This window comes from Convolutriloba macropyga, chromosome 2, assembly GCF_964194025.1.
Source record: "Convolutriloba macropyga chromosome 2, txConMacr16.3, whole genome shotgun sequence".
Taxonomy (NCBI): domain Eukaryota; kingdom Metazoa; phylum Xenacoelomorpha; order Acoela; family Convolutidae; genus Convolutriloba; species Convolutriloba macropyga.
This window is the reverse complement of record NC_134469.1, coordinates 37,126,543-37,146,688: the sequence shown is the minus strand read 5'-3', so window position 1 is coordinate 37,146,688 and position 20,146 is coordinate 37,126,543. Positions and strand designations below refer to the sequence as shown.

The following is a 20,146-nucleotide window of genomic DNA, read 5'->3' as shown; positions in this document are numbered from 1 at the left end:
AGAAGCCATTAGTTTAAGATAGAACTATTGAAAAAACTGGATCTTGGTTTACTGGAAAGAGGATGCGCCCTTTCGTTACAGAGAAAACGCTGCAAAATTGAATGAAATAATATAAAAAAGAGAAATTCAAAAATGCAGTGATTTTTTTAAAGAAAAATGTTCAAAAGTTCAAACAAACCATAAGCTTTCATTTTAAAACAAAAGCAGATCAATTTAAAACTGCTCAAGAATCCAAATTTGCTTGTTTTTTTAGACCAAGACATACGGCGACAAAGAGCAGCAAATTTGGACTGCACTCAAAATTTCACAAAAAATTTATCGAAGCCAAAATATCTATAATACATTAAAACCACTAACAACTTTAAACTGACAAAAGCGATTAAGTGCTTTGCTTTGGTCCCTTTTGATATTGACTAGTTCCTCTATGTAAAAGTTTTTTGTTGAAGGGACAACAAAAAGAACCAGCAATATTGACCAGTATGGAAAAATCACGAAATTCTTATTAAAACACACTTCTAAGCACTATAGACATCTGTCAAAACATAACCAACAGCAAAATATTGTTTAGAACAACAGAAAGTGGATAAATATTGACAATAGTAACACTTAGTTTCTTGTTGACGACAATCAGAACAAAAGATGTGAAAATAGAAATGTTTTCCATAAAAAATTTAATTGAAAGTCTATAAAACCGTTAGCAATAAACTGAAATCAGGAAATAGATTAAGTTAAACAATCGTGCAAGCAATCAAGATCTTTGATTTTCGTAAATATGCCAAACGACATAAAAAAACCACATTTTGACGCAAAAATAACTCCTAATAAAGTTTGATGCGCAATAGTTAAAACTATAGGCTATTCGATGTAGTCTTCAAACTGGTTCTTCTGTGCATTCCGTCAATGCCAGTTGGAAATATCCTCATTGTGACAAGTTGTAAAAGGAACAAATAATAGCCCCAAATACAGTAAAGAATGTAAATATTGGGAAGTACGAAATTATTTTCTTGAAAAAAATTAATAGAAAGTCATTAAAACTTTTAGCTCTAATCCGAAATCAGTAAATAGATTCATTTAAGCACCTGTAGAAGCAGTTAGGGCTTTTGATTGACAGGAATACGCCGTAAAAAACGAAAAGAACAACAATTACAGGCATAACAAAAATCCAATAAATTGTGTGAAAGAACGGCTTCGCAGTCGTTAAAAATGTCAGCTATTCATGGAATTCATTAAAAACGTTTTTCTTTGTGCCTTCTTGTAATTCCGTTTACACGAATATTAACTGAATATGATTCAGGGAGCTCTGTTTAATATGATTAGTCGAAAAGGGAATCAATAAGTACCTCTAATACAAGGAAATAAGCAAAAATTCCAAAGCTTTTATGAAATTACGCAAGAAAGCCTAACAAAATTTTAATTGAAAATAAAGGCACTATAAAGAGTATTCTTTCCTTCATTTGGAACAATTTTTTCTCTGTAGTAATTGAGACAAAACTACACGTGGACAGAAAAAAAATTAAAAAGAGAAACTTCAATAACATTCTCTTAAAGCAAATATATTCAAAGTCATAAGAGGCATTAGAAAACAACTGAAGGAATTGTATAGAGTCAACCGGAGCTCTTTGAAACCCCAATCGGAGCTTTAATTTATAGAACGTAGTCATGAGGCTGCAAAAAGAACGAAGATTAAATCCAAAACAAAAAAATCATTTCAAGTTTACGAAAATACATTTTTAAAGCCATAAAATCTGTGAGATTTTAGCTGAAGGCAAAATATATTTTCATGTGGCTTTGTTTTGTTGTAAATAGGATCTGCCATTGATTGGGCCGTGATTTGTAATACATTTTGTCAGTAGTCATTATAAAAAACAAATCTGCGGAAAATTTTTGAACAAGACCGCGCCCTAATATAATCCGAATAAATATTGATCATAAGAATACACGATGAGTTGAAACATTGCCCTGATTTTCCTCAGCTTCCAACAAAAACATTTAATTAATGCATATGTTTGAAAAATAAATCAATTAGCAAATGAAGTATTTCAATAAACCACAAATGAATCATGCTTTTTGTATAACTATTAGATTGAACTTTCGAAAAACCGGCAAAAATTCGATTCCAAAAACTCTTATAGGACGCGAATGTACAGCTATTTTTTTGTTTGCAAAGATTGTGGCAGCAGATGTTAGGTCTCGCCTTCTCTATCCTTAACCGTAAAACTAATGACATTGTTTTTAAAAAAAATTAACAATTTTTAGCGAATTTCACGAAAATTTAGTAAAACACTACAGAAGATGTGAGTAAATACAACGGATTTCACTCTACTTTTATCAAAAATTTAGACCTCGATAACTGCCTGTGAAAAACGAAAATAAAAAAACACGTTTTAAATTCTTTTTAATTCCATATTTTACGCTGGAGGTGTTTTCTAATGACACCAGTCTCAACTCTCTACGATGAAAATATCGATCGGCCACAATTGTCTGAAGAAAAAAAACCATTTGAGTATATAGTTCCTCCCCAACAAGTGGGTCGGAACAATAAAGTTTTTGCTTCTAGTCTATCGAGTCATAACAAATTGGGCCTACTGCAGCACTTTCCAACCTTCCTCAGAAAAAAATGCAAATGTGTTTCTTTGGTTTTACTTGTATATCAAAATTTAACTGCATTCAAACTAATGACATGCTGCTATCGTTATGTCAATTTTTTGTTCCGACCCCTCTTGAGGGGGGAGGAAATAAATACGCAAATGGTTTTTTTGTTCAGTCAATTTTGGCCGATCGATATATTCATCGTACATAGTTGAGACTAGTATCATTAGAAAGCTCTTCCAGCGTAGAATATAGAATGAAAAAGGTTTTTCTAAATTTCATTCTTTACAGGGAACTATCGAGGTTTAAACTTTTGAGAAAATAGAGTAAGTTCCGTTGATTTTATTCAATTTTTCCTGAATTTTTGACTAAAATATCATCAATTTTGCTAAATTTGATTAATTTTTTTTCAAAGAAAGTATTGTTCGTTTTTTTAATATAAAAATATTGTCGAATTATTTATTTATTTTTTTGTGAAAAATTTTGACTTTTTCATCAAAAACAGCACGAAATAAGTTTCTTTAGTCCACTTTGATTAAGTTTGCAGGAAATAAACACCCATACACCACTAACACAATCTTTTTAGTTTCAAAGGGGGCTAGTTTTACTTCAGCTTCCGTTGATAGAGCTCTGTAATTAAAATTTTAATGTTTTTTGCTAACTTTACTCGTTGATTATCAAAAACGCATTTGTTTCTGATTTTTTAACTATTAAAATATCGATATCTATAACATTTGAATGAATAAGTGTTCCTATTTGACAAACAACATCAGCAGGGTTAGGTTTGGACCAATTGTGGACTTACAATACAAAAATAATTCGCATTGTAATCATCCGGCCTTTTTTTAAACTAAATTATTTGATCTTTTTTAAATTAATTAAAGCACAGAGCTTTTCAAATCAAAGCTCAGTAGTGATAGGTCCAATTGCCCTCATAAGAAGCTCCAAAATAATGCATCTAGTATTATACATCAAAGCCCAGGGTCGATTTGAAATTCAAAATTATTTGACTTCTAAATAAATATTTTTTCATAAAATTTTGGCTATTTTTTCTTAATTTTTTCAACTTGTAGCTTAGTGTCAGCAAAGAAGAGATGCTTCTTCTTTCTACTGGTTTTGGATTTAACCTCTTTTGCTGTTTTACGCCTTAAGTCATGTTTTTCTGGCTTTGATACTACTAGAATTCATTTTTTTGTTTTTAGGTAATTGCCCATTTTTCACGTTTTCTAATTTTGTCACATTATCACGTTAATGACAGTTCATATATCACATTTTTGGGCATCTCATAATAAAGCAAAAATGATAATAAGAAAATCTCTAGAGATAAAGATTATGATTTTAACTGCTTCGACACTACTTTCTCGAACAATTTATTTGAATTTTTTAACTGTAGTTTGAACTGTCGTTTTTACTTTATCTTTTTAGTTGTCTGAAATATCCAGTACAGTGACCCAGATCCATTGGTTTTCAATGGAAGAATAGATGAGCCAATGTTCTGATGATAGTAGATAGCTGATGCCCTTCAAGACTTTGAAAACAATTGTTTTGAAGATTCAAAAAAAACACATTTCAGTTTCGCAATTTTGATCCGTACCTATTCTCATTAACAGGCCAAATATGACAATATTGTTGTCAAGGGAACGCGCCAGAAGGGATTGGTGTCATAAAACCTAATGTTTTCAAATGATGACTTTACTTGCTTCGACACGAGTTTTTCACAAAAAAAGTAAATTATTTTTGATTTTTCTCATATTTGACGTTCTTTTTGTAGACATATGATATATTCTGGATGAATCCCAGTCTCAAGGGTTTCCTTTGAAAGAATAAACAATCCTATTTAATTATTTTCTGTTGTAATTAACGGCTTTCATGACTTGGAAGTAATTTTTTTTTCGAAAAAAAAGGAAATATTAATTAATTTTGTCTTTTGTCTGTTTGTCGACTTGTTACCAAATTTCAACGACGAGAATTCTCGTAATACATTATCGGTGTTCAATGAATGTGCAACCGAACATATTTTGAGGGCCAAAGTATGGCTCTACGGCTTCAATAGCGCTTTCTGGCAAGTTTTAATTGACTTTTTGTTGGTTGTCTCTTTGTTGTTCTTTTTTTAACCTCATAAAAAAATGATTATCAACAATTTTTATTTCCCTTTCAAAGAAGCATTGTTAATCGTAAACCTATGGGATATCTTAGTTGATTTCTATTGGTTCTCATTACTTTGAAAGTAATTGTTTTTAAAAAAAATTAAGCAAATTTTTTATTTTTACTGTTTTTGTTCTTTTTTGTCTAATTGTTACCAAGCCTTATTATGGACTGGTCTCGTATCTTTTCTAGTGAGTTATAAGATTTTTTGGTAGACAATTATGCCAAAATTGTGGATGAGCGGGGTCGGAACCTTATATGCGATCGCACATTACCGAGCCTCCTTGTTAAGCTAACTGTGAAGGCTGAGGAGCGCAAGTCAAGCCACCTATGATCAGATAGACTTGGGTTGCGACCCAGCTACAGAGTGTGGCAGCAAATCTACGCTCTGATCAGGTTCGCATCCAGAATCTGCACGGTCTGATCAGGTCACAACCTACAGTATGGAAAATATGAGCATGGACGCATCCAGAGTCTGGATAGTCTGATTAAAACCAACACCTTCAGCAGCAGAGAAAAGCGAGTCCCCAGAAAAAGAAGTCTTGATCACACCCTGGAGATCACACCCTGGAAAAAAATCATTTTATTTGTCTAATTTTAGTTTTCAATAAGTAAACACTACGCTAAAAACCAAGTAGTTTTGAGTTGCTGTGAATATCTGTTTTGTATAGAAATATTCTTTTTCGACGATAAGCTATAAAACATATGAAAATAGTATTTCCTACTTTTCCGAAGAGTGCACTATACAAATTGTCAGTGATACTTTAATAAAAAAAAACGTTTAGTCCAGATCCCAAGTGGGCCAAGCAACCCCCTCTTATCACGACTCTGATACCGATCTGCGTCACCTAAGTAGGTTTGGCACCTCATACGCGATCCATGTAGGTCCGAGTAGAGACAATTTCAGTCTGCTACCACCGTGAGCTACACAATTCGATCTGCTCAGAGCTACCTTTTTAGGTCACACCTCAACCTGGATGGTTCTGAAATGGCCAATGAACAAATGACTGCCTGGTGGCTGTGCATGCCGAGGATATTATTACTTCAAATGTTACTCAACATATTGCAGAGAAACAACCTTGCACTCTACGAAAATTGTTTCAATTTACGTAAAATTGTATGTTGAGTGTACTTAATCCAACATCAACATGCATACATAACAATAACAAACGTAAATTCTGAGATAGCGCCTCAAAAATGTTTCGTTGCTCAGTATTTTAGGATTAACTTCCCTTTAGTCGGCAATGATATCATGTGACTACATTTCGACCTTCTTTTGACTTCACGTTTTAAGGGCAGTCGGCTGTGGTCTCAACTTACTTTTACTATTTGAATACCCAATTGTTGCGGGACACATTGTTCTGAAGTTTGAGCTCTTGCATGTGTGTATGTTAAGATAATCTTTCGTGACCTGATTCTGTAGGTCAGAGTTCATTCGAAATTGGCAACATGTTTAATGGAGCTGCAAAATAAATGAGCTAGCTGTGAAACTACAGATTTACAAGCTTCTAGATTAAATCTTTAGTTTCCTATATAAAATTAAAACTGCTCCATATACAGTTTCAATTGACAGATTGTAAAGGTGGAATTGTTCCCTGCAAAATGGATTTAAGGAATTCTTAAGTCTCTTTAGCATGGGACTGTTTAATCAGTGTTCAGCTTGATTAGGAGCCTCAATTAGGGTTCTGTCTCCTCATAAACATTTTTTTGAAGCTTAAACATTATTCTGTCCTTTTGAGTATGATTTGCAACCTCGTTTCTTTTTACCAAGGTAACCAAATTTTAGCTCTCCAGTCGGTGAAGCAGGAACTCAAACGAATGGATTTGTTTCGTTTAGTTGCTGTTTTGCTATGTTGCCAAGCAGACATCTCTAACTTGTCCGACCATAACCTTGGACTGCCACAATTCAGTTCGAAACTTACAAATGCTCTTTTGCAGTCTACGTCTTATTTTGATTTTGCTTAAGCTGTGCTTGACCTTGAGCCTTATTTTCAAACGCTTATCAACACGCTAATTCATCAACTGTTGCGCCTAATTCAAATTGATGACCTTCGAATTCACTTTTATCTAATGGAGAAAGCCGTCAAAAATATTTCCCCATTTTAGAATGATAAGAGCTCTCTTAAATCAGTGAACTGAAATTGGATGCAGCAAATTGAGATCGACAGTAAATTTAGATCGAAAGATAATTTGTGGCCATTTCATGAATTTGAGAAGATTTATTGTCAGTTAAACAATCTGCGAATGTGTGTGTGTGTGTGTAAATCAATTAGTTAGGTCCTGATTAAATTTGCTTGATCTACTTTCTACCCCATTTGTATAGTAACAAAGTGTGTCATCAGAACACTATAAATCATCCCATGTCCCCTGTAACTTCCATTTGATCTTACTAATTCTCCCTTTTAGGGCAAACGGATCAGCCCTAATTCCTGACAGTTATCTTATTAGCCCAATTTGGAAAGAAGTGTCCGCTTAACCTAAACAGAAACAGAAGAGAAGAGAACACAATCTCAGTTTGTTTTGGAATATCAAAGAGCAGAAGAAAATCTACTTTATAGTACAGTAGTAAGCTAAACAATGCAGCCTAGCAGCTCTGTTGTGAGATCGAGAAGTCAATTGACGTTGACCAACCACTCTATCAGAAGTAGTGGTGATAGCGAAAGCATCGGACCACACCCCCAAAGCAACCCTGCATCGTCATCAGCACCCCGCAACTTTCTCCGAAGAGTAACCCTGTCACTGGCGAGGACTGTTTTGTGTTGCTCCTCCCCCTCATCATCCTTGTCCAGAGGAAGGAAAGAACATGGGGGGAGTTTGAGTAGGCGACGACAGACCTGCTCCCGGAGAAGGAAGTTTGGCTACCGGGAAACCAGATCAGCTACCAGGTGTTGGTGAGTTGGTTTATCTATCCATTGTCGAGTTACCCCCATCAGTTCCGGAATTTTTATATTGTAAAATTTTTTATCTGAATTTTCATGTAAGACCTGACAAGATTCTTATCAGTTGCTACAAGATAAATAGTTAGGTTTTACCAAATTATTATCGTAAAAGATCTAATTTTATACTAGGAATCTTAAAGAACGCAGACTCGATCTTTTTTATTGTATATGATTGTGGGAAAACAAGAAAAAACTAAATTTGAATTCGAGACTATTAATTCTTCGAATATTTAGACTGCGTCGAAATTACTAAATATACAATATTCCGAAAATTCTGAACTTCAAAATCCAATTCAACTGAAGTCACTCGTTTCAATTGTCTGTTTTTTCAGTATAGCTTGCATGTAAAAGTATTTAAAAAACTGATGCAGATATAAACAAAATACACTTAAGTATTGAGAGAATCCCCAATTTAAAAGGAGGGAATTTTGCTTCGTTGCTTCCATGAGGACCATGGCGTTGCCTGACATGTCTGTTTGATATATAGCAAACATGACCTGCCCGATATAAGTAAAAAAAAATTGACGCAATACTTTCCATTTTTGTTTGCTCGCGAAAGCAGATAAGACTGTTGCTTTTTTGACATGCCTGTTCCAACTTTGCTACAGTTCAAACAGGAGAACAGAAAAGTAGGGTAAGTATTTTAATGGAACTACACAACTAACAACAGTACCTAACAATTGATTTTCGCCATTTATACAGCAGATAATTCTCGGCTGCAACTTTGACCAGAAACAATCGGGGCCTGTTTGTTCTTTTGTCACCGATTGATTACTAATAGGAACCGACGAAGTACAGTTTTCGGTCCAAAATTCATATCGATTTCTATCCTACGCAATGGGAGTTAATCTATATTTGATAGTGTTCTAATTTCTAATCGGTCAAAGGAATTCAATTTTGTTCATACTCATCAAATAAACTTCCGTATTTATTAATTCGGCATCTAAGTAGTCAATTCAGCCTCTTGATTATTCTAAGCAAATTCATTCGTCTACAAACATTCGACCATCATTACTGGGCTGTCGACAGACGTCGCCCGCCAATTTAGTTCAAATAAATATATCCCAATTAAGCTTTTAAGACAACAATCTACTCATTTGTTTTGATAATATCGTGAACATTTCAGAAGTGTGAAATTTGTTGCTAAATGTCTGAATTGGTAAACAGAGGAAGCTATCCGTCACTTTAAAGTTTGGAATTCTGGCAAATTAAACAAATTGAGCTCTGAGGTCGCGTGAAAATTTCAAAAAAGGGTGTTTAATTAGTCGTGACGAATAAATAAAGTGACCCCGTGATATTACAACTTGAGTTGTTTCAAAACTAATAACTTATTACTAAATCGAGCAATAACTGACCGCCCGTTTGACTGAAAATATTATATTTGCGTTTTTTTGCGGCGAGGCTTATTCATTTCTGCCACGAATAGTAAACTGTAACAGCATTAATTTTTGTATCTACACGAGACTGTGTTACTCTAAATTTCGTGATTTGGCAAAATAAACTTTGGACAGCTAAATTGTGGACTGGACTGGTAACTATCATTTCAATGTTGGTTCGCTCATTTGTTGAAACCAAGTCTTCATTTGAAACGCAAAGCGACAACATTGAGAAAAGACTTTGTAAAATTAGACCACATTATTTCAATTCAGTTTTTAATTTAATCTGAACTCGTGAAAGGAATCGTCTCTAAAGGCGCTTCTTTTCACTAATTGATCAAGATAATTTGATCTCAATACCCCGAATGAACACAGAACATTGTTCTATATAGGGCATACTTTTTAAAAAAGAAAAAACACGTGAATTTTCTGCAATGTTGATAATGCTACTAACAGTTAGAGGCAGCGTAGGAAGTTTGTTTTTTATTCAATATGAATTAGTGAAAATCATAGCAAGATTTAGTAAAACTCTTGCAATAATGATTAAATTTTCTGATTGAATAGTAAGAGCCATATATGGTCTTTGTATGACAGATAAGGGCCATTAAACGATATACGTTACGAATCCAATATACTCAGTATAATTACTAATATTTTTATCCCGGGTAATATTTGGTGTTGATATCGTTAAAGATAGTGTTAATTATTGTGTTGTTCAGGTTAGAAGGACCCAGTTCTAGCGTGAATTGTGAGATTGAGTTGAACCCCTGCTTCGACCACTTTGAAGGCCAGCTGTTCCACAGGAGACTTGTCAATAGTGCATCTTCAACTGGGTTTAGAGCCAGTTCCTCATTGTTATTCAACCAGCAGTCAGACTCAGTCACTGGAGCCCTGGGAAGCATAAGAGGAGAGAGAGGAGCTTGGAGGGCAATGGGTCAGAGTGGTAGCAGTGACATCAATGCCAATATTTCTGAGTCATCACTTGTTCACTTGACCAGAAGTCAGCTATCCTTACGTTCTTCTGCAAGGTAGCCGTTATTTGGATCTCTTGACAACAATTCTCATTTCTGTGTCTTTTACGGTCAATTTTTGGACAGTTTACGACCGCAAATTCTTAATATTTTTGTAAAACAGGATGAAATTTGAAACAAATATAGATCATAATCTCGAAGCGAAAGTGGATCAGAGCATTTAAAATATTAATATTTTTAGACTTGATTATTTATGCTTGTGACTATCAGTCGCCCCGACGAAAGCTCAGAGTGTGAACGCAACGTAAGCCCAAGTAACATTAAACTTAATAAAAGCAGGCCGAAAGTTCTATAATAGTTATGTAATCTATCAGAAATAATGGGGCTTGGATATTATCCGAAAGCTCAATTAGGCCAAGGCCATTTTTGTAGTCATGAAGGCGAAAATTCTGATCCGTCAAGTTTTGTTGAGATTGGGAGAATACCAATTAAATCACTTTAAGGTGGTACTGCAATATCTAATTGGTAATATAATGTAGCCAAGTAACTGTAACAGTTAATTTCGTGGAAAAACAGTTTCCAAATACTATCAAAAGTTGACAAAAAATTCGATCAGTTTTTGGTATTTAGAGCATTCTTATGATGTAGTTAGGTAATGTTGTTTCCTTATTTAACTCCAATCCCCCCAATTTTCGATGCGTTTTTCAACTGGTAGTTCTTCGTTATTGTAGCTGCGAAGCTGTAAGATAAGCGTAGCTATATTTGGGCGCTCTTGGTTTTTTGTTTCATCGTCTGTCGCTTTTCTAAGTTTTTTCCAGAACATTCTTTGGCTTCGACTTAAGTGATTTTTTTACGCTTGATTTATTCATGAGTGATCTAAATTGCTCTTATTCAGAAATTACTTGTTGAAACAAAATTTTTTGTACGAAAATCGAGCACAAGGGCCTGAGGACCGAGTGGTTAATGCTGTCGTTGATTATGATGGAGAACATTAGTTCGAACCCCTCCAAATTGAACCCCTCCTCCTTTTAATTGAATGTAAGCTTATTTCTGTATGTAGCTAACTGTATTCTACGGCACGCAAGTCTATTTCTCAGCTATTCCGGCAATCTGCCGGCTATTTTGTACATTAAATATATTGATAAGTAATTGCAAACGTTCATTCCTTGCCTGTTATTTTTAAAAATTGAATTTACTGGCCCCGATGAAACAGTACATTAAAGGAGATGCAAAACATTGAAAAAAAGATACATTTTACATGTATTTCAAAAACTCTTTGGCATGTAAACACATGTTAGGTCTACTTGACAACTTTATAGCGTCGAAGAGATTTTGAAGTAGCATCCTCCAAGTGCTTTCTTGTTCGCCTTATTTCCAAAAATAAGCTCTGCATTTTGCCTTATGTCGACATAATTCCTTCCGCCTAATCCAGTTTTGACTCATATCCCATAATTTGTTAAAATTTACAATTAAAACTGCACATATTTTGCGATTTATAATGTACTCTAGTGCATCAAAGAAACAAAGTTGCGTCATTTTCTACAAATCTAGTGGATGCGAGCACCAGTGGATCACTGTCCATGACCATGCTTCTGTCTGATTTGGGATATAATCAAGAAACCACGGGCCGGCTAGCTTAGCGAAGCACACACACTTGTTCGCCAGTGACAAGTTCTAATAGGGCTGCCTGTAACGGATTGCTTGCCTATCGGCTTGCTTTACGGCCGCCAATTTTTGTCATTGACTTTTGAAGCTAATTTCTACTTCTGTATTTGTGAAATTGTATAAGTGCACTCACCAACCTACTTTATCTCTTTAATTTGGTCTGTAAGATAGTAGTCACTTTTAGGTCGCAGTCACCGAAATAGATTTTTCTGCGTACCCGTACACCGTACACGCTTTTAATGGAATTTGGATGAACAATTGAGTGTTTTAGAGATGGGAGCAGTTGTGTATCTGGCAGCAGAGGTGGCAGTGAGGTCTGTTTGAGTGGGGGGAGCATACCAAGTGTATACGACTGTCCAGTCTCTTTCTGTGAGTACACAGTGCAAGGACCACAGACTCCCCACGTGCTGCCCTGTGGACACTCTCTCTGCCAAGAATGCACCCTCAAGCTGGTCAACGCTGCCAGTCTCAACAACCTCTCCTTCTCTGCAAATCCGGCAGGAGTTCTCGCATCTCTTGGACATTCGAAGGAAGCCAAGTGTCCATTCTGTAGACGTCCACTGCCTACGCAAAAGAACGCCATTTCCATCAATTATGCACTCCTGGCAGTTTTGGATCAATACCTTAATGCATCCAGCAAGTGCCGAAAATTGACTAATGGCGAACAAATGACGCTGACCGAAGATATAGCAAATCCAGCTAAAAACGAGAACTGCGAGCAGATAATAGTCAATACAGATACAATGATGAACTCGCGAAAAGTTGAAACCCTAAGAAGTTCTACGCATGCTGCTCTAAAAAGACTCCGAGTATCACACCAGCAATACGAGTCTACTGCTGACATTTGCCAAACCGAATCTCAAACTGCATCGCTAAATCGTGGAGAAGATCAAACCTCAAATATGTCAATGCGGACGCTAAATAAGTCAGCTATCCTTACGTTTTTCTGCAAGGTAGCCGTTATTTGGATCTCTTGACAACAATTCTCATTTCTGTGTCTTTTACGGTCAATTTTTGGACAGTTTACGACCGCAAATTCTTAATATTTTTGTAAAACAAGATGAAATTTGAAACAAATATAGATCATAATCTCGAAGCGAAAGTGGATCAGAGAATTTAAAATATTAATATTTTTAGACTTGATTATTTATGCTTGTGACTATCAGTCGCCCCGACGAAAGCTCAGAGGGTGAACGCAAAGTAAGCCCAAATAACGTTAAACTTAATAAAAGCAGGCCGAAAGTTCTATAATAGTTATGTAATCTATCAGAAATAATGGGGCTTGGATATTATCCGAAAGCTCAATTAGGCCAAGGCCATTTTTGTAGTCATGAAGGCGAAAATTCTGATCCGTCAAGTTTTGTTGAGATTGGGAGAATACCAATTAAATCACTTTAAGGTGGTACTGCAAAATCTAATTGGTAATATAATGTAGCCAAGTAACTATAACAATTAATTTCGTGGAAAAACAGTTTCCAAATACTATCAAAAGTTGACAAAAAATTCGATCAGTTTTTGGTATTTAGAGCATTCTTATGATGTAGTTAGGTAATGTTGTTTCCTTATTTAACTCCAATCCCCCCAATTTTTGATGCGTTTTTCAACTGGTAGGTCTTCGTTATTGTAGCTGCGAAGCTGTAAGATAAGCGTAGCTATATTTGGGCGCTCTTGGTTTTTTGTTTCATCGTCTGTCGCTTTTTTAAGTTTTTTCCAGAACATTCTTTGGCTTCGACTTAAGTGATTTTTTTACGCTTGATTTATTCATGAGTGATCTAAATTGCTCTTATTCAGAAATTACTTGTTGAAACAAAATTTTTTGTACGAAAATCGAGCACAAGGGCCTGAGGACCGAGTGGTTAATGCTGTCGTTGATTATGATGGAGAACATTAGTTCGAACCCCTCCAAATTGAACCCCTCCTCCTTTTAATTGAATGTAAGCTTATTTCTGTATGTAGCTACCTGTATTCTACGGCACGCAAGTCTATTTCTCAGCTATTCCGGCAATCTGCCGGCTATTTTGTACATTAAATATATTGATAAGTAATTGCAAACGTTCATTCCTTGCCTGTTATTTTTCAAAATTGAATTTACTGGCCCCGATGAAACAGTACATTAAAGGAGATGCAAAACATTGAAAAAAAGATACATTTTACATTTATTTCAAAAACTCTTTGGCATGTAAACACATGTTAGGTCTACTTGACAACTTTATAGCGTCGAAGAGATTTTGAAGTAGCATCCTCCAAGTGCTTTCTTGTTCGCCTTATTTCCAAAAATAAGCTCTGCATTTTGCCTTATGTCGACATAATTCCTTCCGCCTAATCCAGTTTTGACTCATATCTCATAATTTGTTAAAATTTACAATTAAAACTGCACATAATATTTTGCGATTTATAATGTACTCTAGTGCATCAAAGAAACAAAGATGCGTCATTTTCTACAAATCTAGTGGATGCGAGCACCAGTGGATCACTGTCCATGACCATGCTTCTGTCTGATTTGGGATATAATCAAGAAACCACGGGCCGGCTAGCTTAGCGAAGCACACACACTTGTTCGCCAGTGACAAGTTCTAATAGGGCTGCCTGTAACGGCTTGCTTGCCTATCGGCTTGCTTGACGGCCGCCAATTTTTGTCATTGACTTTTGAAGCTAATTTCTACTTCTGTATTTGTGAAATTGTATAAGTGCACTCACCAACCTGCTTTATCTCTTTAATTTGGTCTGTAAGATAGTAGTCACTTTTAGGTCGCAGTCACCGAAATAGATTTTTCTGCGTACCCGTACACCGTACACGCTTTTAATGGAATTTGGATGAACAATTGAGTGTTTTAGAGATGGGAGCAGTTGTGTATCTGGCAGCAGAGGTGGCAGTGAGGTCTGTTTGAGTGGGGGGAGCATACCAAGTGTATACGACTGTCCAGTCTGTTTCTGTGAGTACACAATGCAAGGACCACAGACTCCCCACGTGCTGCCCTGTGGACACTCTCTCTGCCAAGAATGCACCCTCAAGCTGGTCAACGCTGCCAGTCTCAACAACCTCTCCTTCTCTGCAAATCCGGCAGGAGTTCTCGCATCTCTTGGACATTCGAAGGAAGCCAAGTGTCCATTCTGTAGACGTCCACTGCCTACGCAAAAGAACGCCATTTCCATCAATTATGCACTCCTGGCAGTTTTGGATCAATACCTTAATGCATCCAGCAAGTGCCGAAAATTGACTAATGGCGAACAAATGACGCTGACCGAAGATATAGCAAATCCAGCTAAAAACGAGAACTGCGAGCAGATAATAGTCAATACAGATACAATGATGAACTCGCGAAAAGTTGAAACCCTAAGAAGTTCTACGCATGCTGCTCTAAAAAGACTCCGAGTATCACACCAGCAATACGAGTCTACTGCTGACATTTGCCAAACCGAATCTCAAACTGCATCGCTAAATCGTGGAGAAGATCAAACCTCAAATATGTCAATGCGGACGAACGATGGGCGACGGGCATCGTGTCTCTTCACTGGTAACCAAATAGGAAATCCGCCGATGATACTTGATCCGAGGGACATTGAAATCCACCGACCTCAAACAAGACTTGACGAGCCAGTTCGGATGAGCAGAGGTAGCAATGGTGTATGCAAACGCCTCCTTGGACCAAGCAAGTCCGCCTCAATTCTATGTGAGCAATCTTCCAGTGTTGGAAGTTCTCGAGGATACCTGAGCAGCGCAAGTTCTTCAACCAAATTGACCCCTCCAGTCGTGCCACCCAAAATGCCATTGAACTACGACTTTATCCAAGCAGGAGAGAACATTCCGTGTAGTCGAAGGCCACCCCATATTACTGCAAGTGCTGTCTCATTGTCTAAGAACGACTAGCTTTGACAGCAACCGCGAACCATTTTGGAGACAAATAAAACTGATTGCAAACTGCCGAGCAGACAGTTATTAAAGCAAAATGTTGAGTTGTTTCTTTGTTTATACTATGTATCCTTAAATGTACTTTCTTGTGTAGCTTAGGAACGCATTTCTTCATATTTGTTGATAATAAATTAACTTTTTTTTATTTTAAACTCTCATCTTGCACAGAGGAATATTACTGCTGCCACAACTAGAAGGATTGTTTTCCGTAGCATAATATTGACTGTGTTGAAAATAGCGACAAAACCGACCCAAGAAGAGTAGTTTTTTTGTCTCTTTGGTCAATTTCTTGTCGATTTTTGTCGGGTTTTTTGTCGGTATCGTCAATTTATGTAAGAACTGTCGACCAGGCAATATTTTTTGTAAGAAGCGTCGGATATCTTCGTTTCTATAGGTGTCGTTGGTTTTTGACGTTTTCTTCGGTAATTTAAGTAAGAAGTGTGGATTATTGCTGAGAGCATCGCTTTTTGGATGGAACTGTCGGTAACAGCGAATAAGGTCTGTAGTCAAATGTAACAGTCTGCTCAAATTGCGCTCTAAAAATGCAGGGATGAACGGAATGAGGGGAAATTTGAACGCAATGAGCGGAAGCGTTGAGAAAAGATGAACGGAAAACACTAATTTGGGAACATTGAGAGGTCAGTCTCAATGTACAACTTTCAAAAATCGCAGTATTTTTATATGCCATACTCGTAGACTTTCAGAAGCTCGCTGTCGTTTCAACATTATAGAATTCGCGTTAGATGCACTTTGTGTGCGCTAAATCTTTTCATTAAATTTTTCTGATGCTGACGAATAGTAGTAAGACCAATTACACGCTTTGTCACGGGGGGGGGGGGGGGGGGGGTACGTACCCCCCGTGACGATCCGTGTACATGCTTTTTAACGGGTGGGGACGTCCCCACACGTGACGATCCGTGAGGTACATTTTTGAAGTGGAAAAATGTTGTCTATCATATTTGTCGGGGGGACAAAAACTTGTAAAATTTTCTCAAATTTGTGGAGGACAAAAACTTTGTCAATTTTGTGCGAAAAACTTGTGAACATTTTGTCAAATTTGTTTGGTGGGCAAAACTTATGATATTTTCAGCTAATTTGTGCGGGGGATAAAAACTTGTTAAAATTTCACAGTTTTGTGGAATTATGGAAAAACTTGTAGAAATTTTGCAATTTTAGGGGTTCCATAAAGTTGATTTTAAATTTTAAAAACTCTTAAACCCTTTTTAGTCAAAAAGACTATTCATGGGTTTTTGAAAAACATATAACTGACTTATCTTTTCTTTATTTCAATCCATTGATAAGTTTTATGTAATATATCAACATTTAAAGCAAAATGGAGTCCAATTCTGGTGAGTTTGATCCAACATCTGGTTTTAATTTGATAGTTTTAATGACCATATGCTATCCCAGATTAGGGAGTGTGGGCAGATTAGAAAACCAATAAAACTTAAGTGCCAGGGCTCCAAATTAAGAATTTTTGTGACTGGTATGAAATTTGCAGCCTCAGAGGTGAAAAGAATGTAACTTTGCAGAGAATAAGGAAGAAATATACTTATGAAATGGACAAAATAAATGCTCAAAACTACGTGAAATGTTCCAAAAAAGTGCTGAAAAAGTGTTTGAAAGTGTGCGGTAAAGCAGTTCATCTACCACCTTTAAATGACGGGAGAGTTAGAAATCGAGAAAAAAATTGTGTACTTTTAGAGTAAAAATTGTTGTTTTCGGAGAATTTTATGCAAAATAATTCCACAAAAAACAATTCCATTATGCACAAATAGTTTTGCATTGTGAATGACAACAAGTGCAGACCAGTAAATTGTGTAACACAAGGTGTTTGAGGGATAATACAAATGTGATCACGTAATATAGTGTAAAACTTGTTGAAAATTATAAAAAATGAAAAAATTTTAACGAGAAAAACTGATGTCCGACTGAAACTTACTGCGTAACTTACGCAAAATAATAGAATGAGCAGTCTATTTCCCTTATATACGTAAGAAAACTAACTTCAATAATTTTGAAAGAGATTCTATTTATTTTTACTTTAATAAACCGTTTCCCTGTTCTGTTTTTTTTCTCCTAATAGTTTCATAGCACTAACAATAACTATAGCTGTATGTCAATAATGTTCATCTATTTTTATCCAATCTGGACTTGTTTTGTCGACCCCTAATTTCTTGAAAGCTGACTGAAGATTAATTTTAAACTTGTGCATAAGACAAAATATGTTTTTGATTTTTTTGTTTCGCAAGTTTTGGTCTCGGCGTTTGTGATTGGTTGGCCGAGCTTTAGGAATTATTATGTCTACTACATGTGCCATGATGTGTCTTTCATTTCCACAAGCAATTCTGTGTGGTCGTCACAGCTTCTCTGATTGGTCAGTCGAGTTTATGCTTTTTTACCGTCTTGCACATGTTTGAACACGTGTTGTTTTGTTATCAAAGACAAGCCGTGGTCAAGAGTTTGAGTTTGTTTTTAAAAAGAAAGTAGTATGTCGTCGTCTCAAGATTGTTTTGATTTGTATCACGATAATGCATCTTCAATAGAATGTGAATGGTGTTTACTGTGTATAAATTAAAATTGCAGTGAAAACGAAAAATTCAATTTCAAGTGGAACAATGTGCGTTGAGACGAAAAATGGAAAGAAATGTTAGGCTATGTAACACGGAACAAACGATACTAACAAAATAATTTTCACACTAGAAGATCTCAGAAACAAAAGAAACAATGTCTTTCATTAAGTTTTAGAAGTTGATATCGTTTTCGTTTCTTTGGAGCAAAGCAAAGACTCACTGGTGGCGTCTCAGGACTGCCACTGGCTTTTACGGAAACTTCCGCTACCTCGGGAGTTGAGGGAGTTGGCGTTGAGTCTGGTACAGCAGAATTTGACTGATTTGTTATGTCTTGACTTTCGGGGCCGGTTGTAATCCGCCACGATATAGCGCGCTCTGAAAAACTATATGTAGTTGCATGTGTGAAAACATATGATAATACTGGAACTTATATATCGCTGAAACTTTTCAAAAAAGAAAATGGAGACAACGAATTTCGTGTCAACCAAAAACTCACTCTCTCTATGCAGGAATTGCAGCAAGTGGGAGTAAATATTGATGCTATCAGAAGAATAACTCTCTCAAAGTTTGCGAACGAGCAAAGCAGTTCTGGAAAAAGGAAATTACAGCCTGGTTCCAGTTTAGAAACGAATCGTCAAAGTCGTTGCTGCATGTTTAAAAAATCAAAAAAGACACAGAGATTGATAAAGAGAATTAAATAGCAAAAGAAGAAGGTTGAAGCAATGTTTGAATTTACGCCTGAATATTTTCGACAATTCGGAAAATTTTTTTTCGATATTCTATTTGCAAAAGTGAGCCTCAATTGGATTCTAATCTTACAAAAAACTTCGCATAAAGCCAGCACAAATTGAAGATCATTGCAAAATACAATAATCTCAATACCATGTCATTGCTGCTGTTGATCAATTACCGCAGTCCTTCAGGGATACTTCTTCTAAACCATATACAAAACCGTGTCTCTTCACTCGATTTCAACTGCTCATTCGGGGCTCTTCTCACATAGTGCATTATGGTGAAGTGATGGAAAAACTTCAAGATGCAGTCAGTTAAAACGACCAGCACAATCGAACTGTTTCAATTTCTAAGAAGAAATTACCAAATGTCAACATGATAATGACACAGGATGTTCAAACGCAAACTGACTTTTTGCCTACTTATTCGATTGAATGATCTTATAGTATTTATAATGGTGGTATGTACGTTGAGTTATCAAAAATACTTGATATATTAAATAGTGGCTATGGTTGTTTGCATGTTGATAATAGTCTGATTTTGATGAAGTTTGATATGGAATTGAAATCTTTTATTAACAATTGTCTTGTTCTGTTGTCTTTGAAGAAAGAATTGAGCAAAAAAAGTTAATCAAAAATTTTTAGAGCATATGATTAGCAAAACGCAGCAAATCATTATCGTTCATATTTAACATCAAAGGATATCCGTAACTAAACATCACATGCGCAATATAAATGCAAAAAATTCCACAGAGTTTTGAGTTTTGATTTTGAATTCGCTTATGTTTGAGTATTTGAGTTACTTCCTTGTAAATTTTTACCAGTCGGCAATGCAATAATTGGTAGTTTTGTATCGGGATTCCACACGGATCTGCCAAACAAACTTTGTTTTCGTGAAACAAAATAACCATTCAATAACTTCCTTCATATTGCGCTGGTGAAGCGTTAACTATAATAAATCCTTCTCTTGTTAGCTTTGGGAAAATGTCCGCTGCAAAAACTCCATAAAAATAATATTTCAAATGAATACATTTTTGCAACAAATAGCATATTTCATCTTTATCCATCGGTGAGTTAGGTGATGATTGAGTTTTTTGTCACCTTTTGTTCCGAATTTATATAAAACGTTGAGCTTATTTCACCCAGAAACAAAATTTCTACGTTGGCCCCCAATGCTCCGTCAAATGAAAATTGAACCGATATTGAGCAATTTGTAAGTTCTTGATGAATGAAATCATGAGAAGCCT

General features: G+C 35.9%; 1 protein-coding gene across 1 annotated transcript in view; it reads left to right on the top strand.

Moving 5' to 3' along the window:
- The window catches only part of LOC142358645 (uncharacterized), a 111,817-nt gene extending 97,115 nt beyond the window's left edge, over window positions 1-14,702 (top strand). Inside the window, exons 3-6 of the mRNA XM_075410109.1 lie at window positions 7,141-7,625; window positions 9,769-10,077; window positions 11,957-12,638; window positions 14,521-14,702. Of these exons, the coding sequence (XP_075266224.1) occupies window positions 7,312-7,625; window positions 9,769-10,077; window positions 11,957-12,638; window positions 14,521-14,562 (1,347 nt within the window). The 5' untranslated portion in view covers window positions 7,141-7,311 and the 3' untranslated portion in view covers window positions 14,563-14,702. The remainder of the gene's footprint in view (window positions 1-7,140; window positions 7,626-9,768; window positions 10,078-11,956; window positions 12,639-14,520) is intronic.
- Window positions 14,703-20,146: the final 5,444 nt, after the last annotated feature.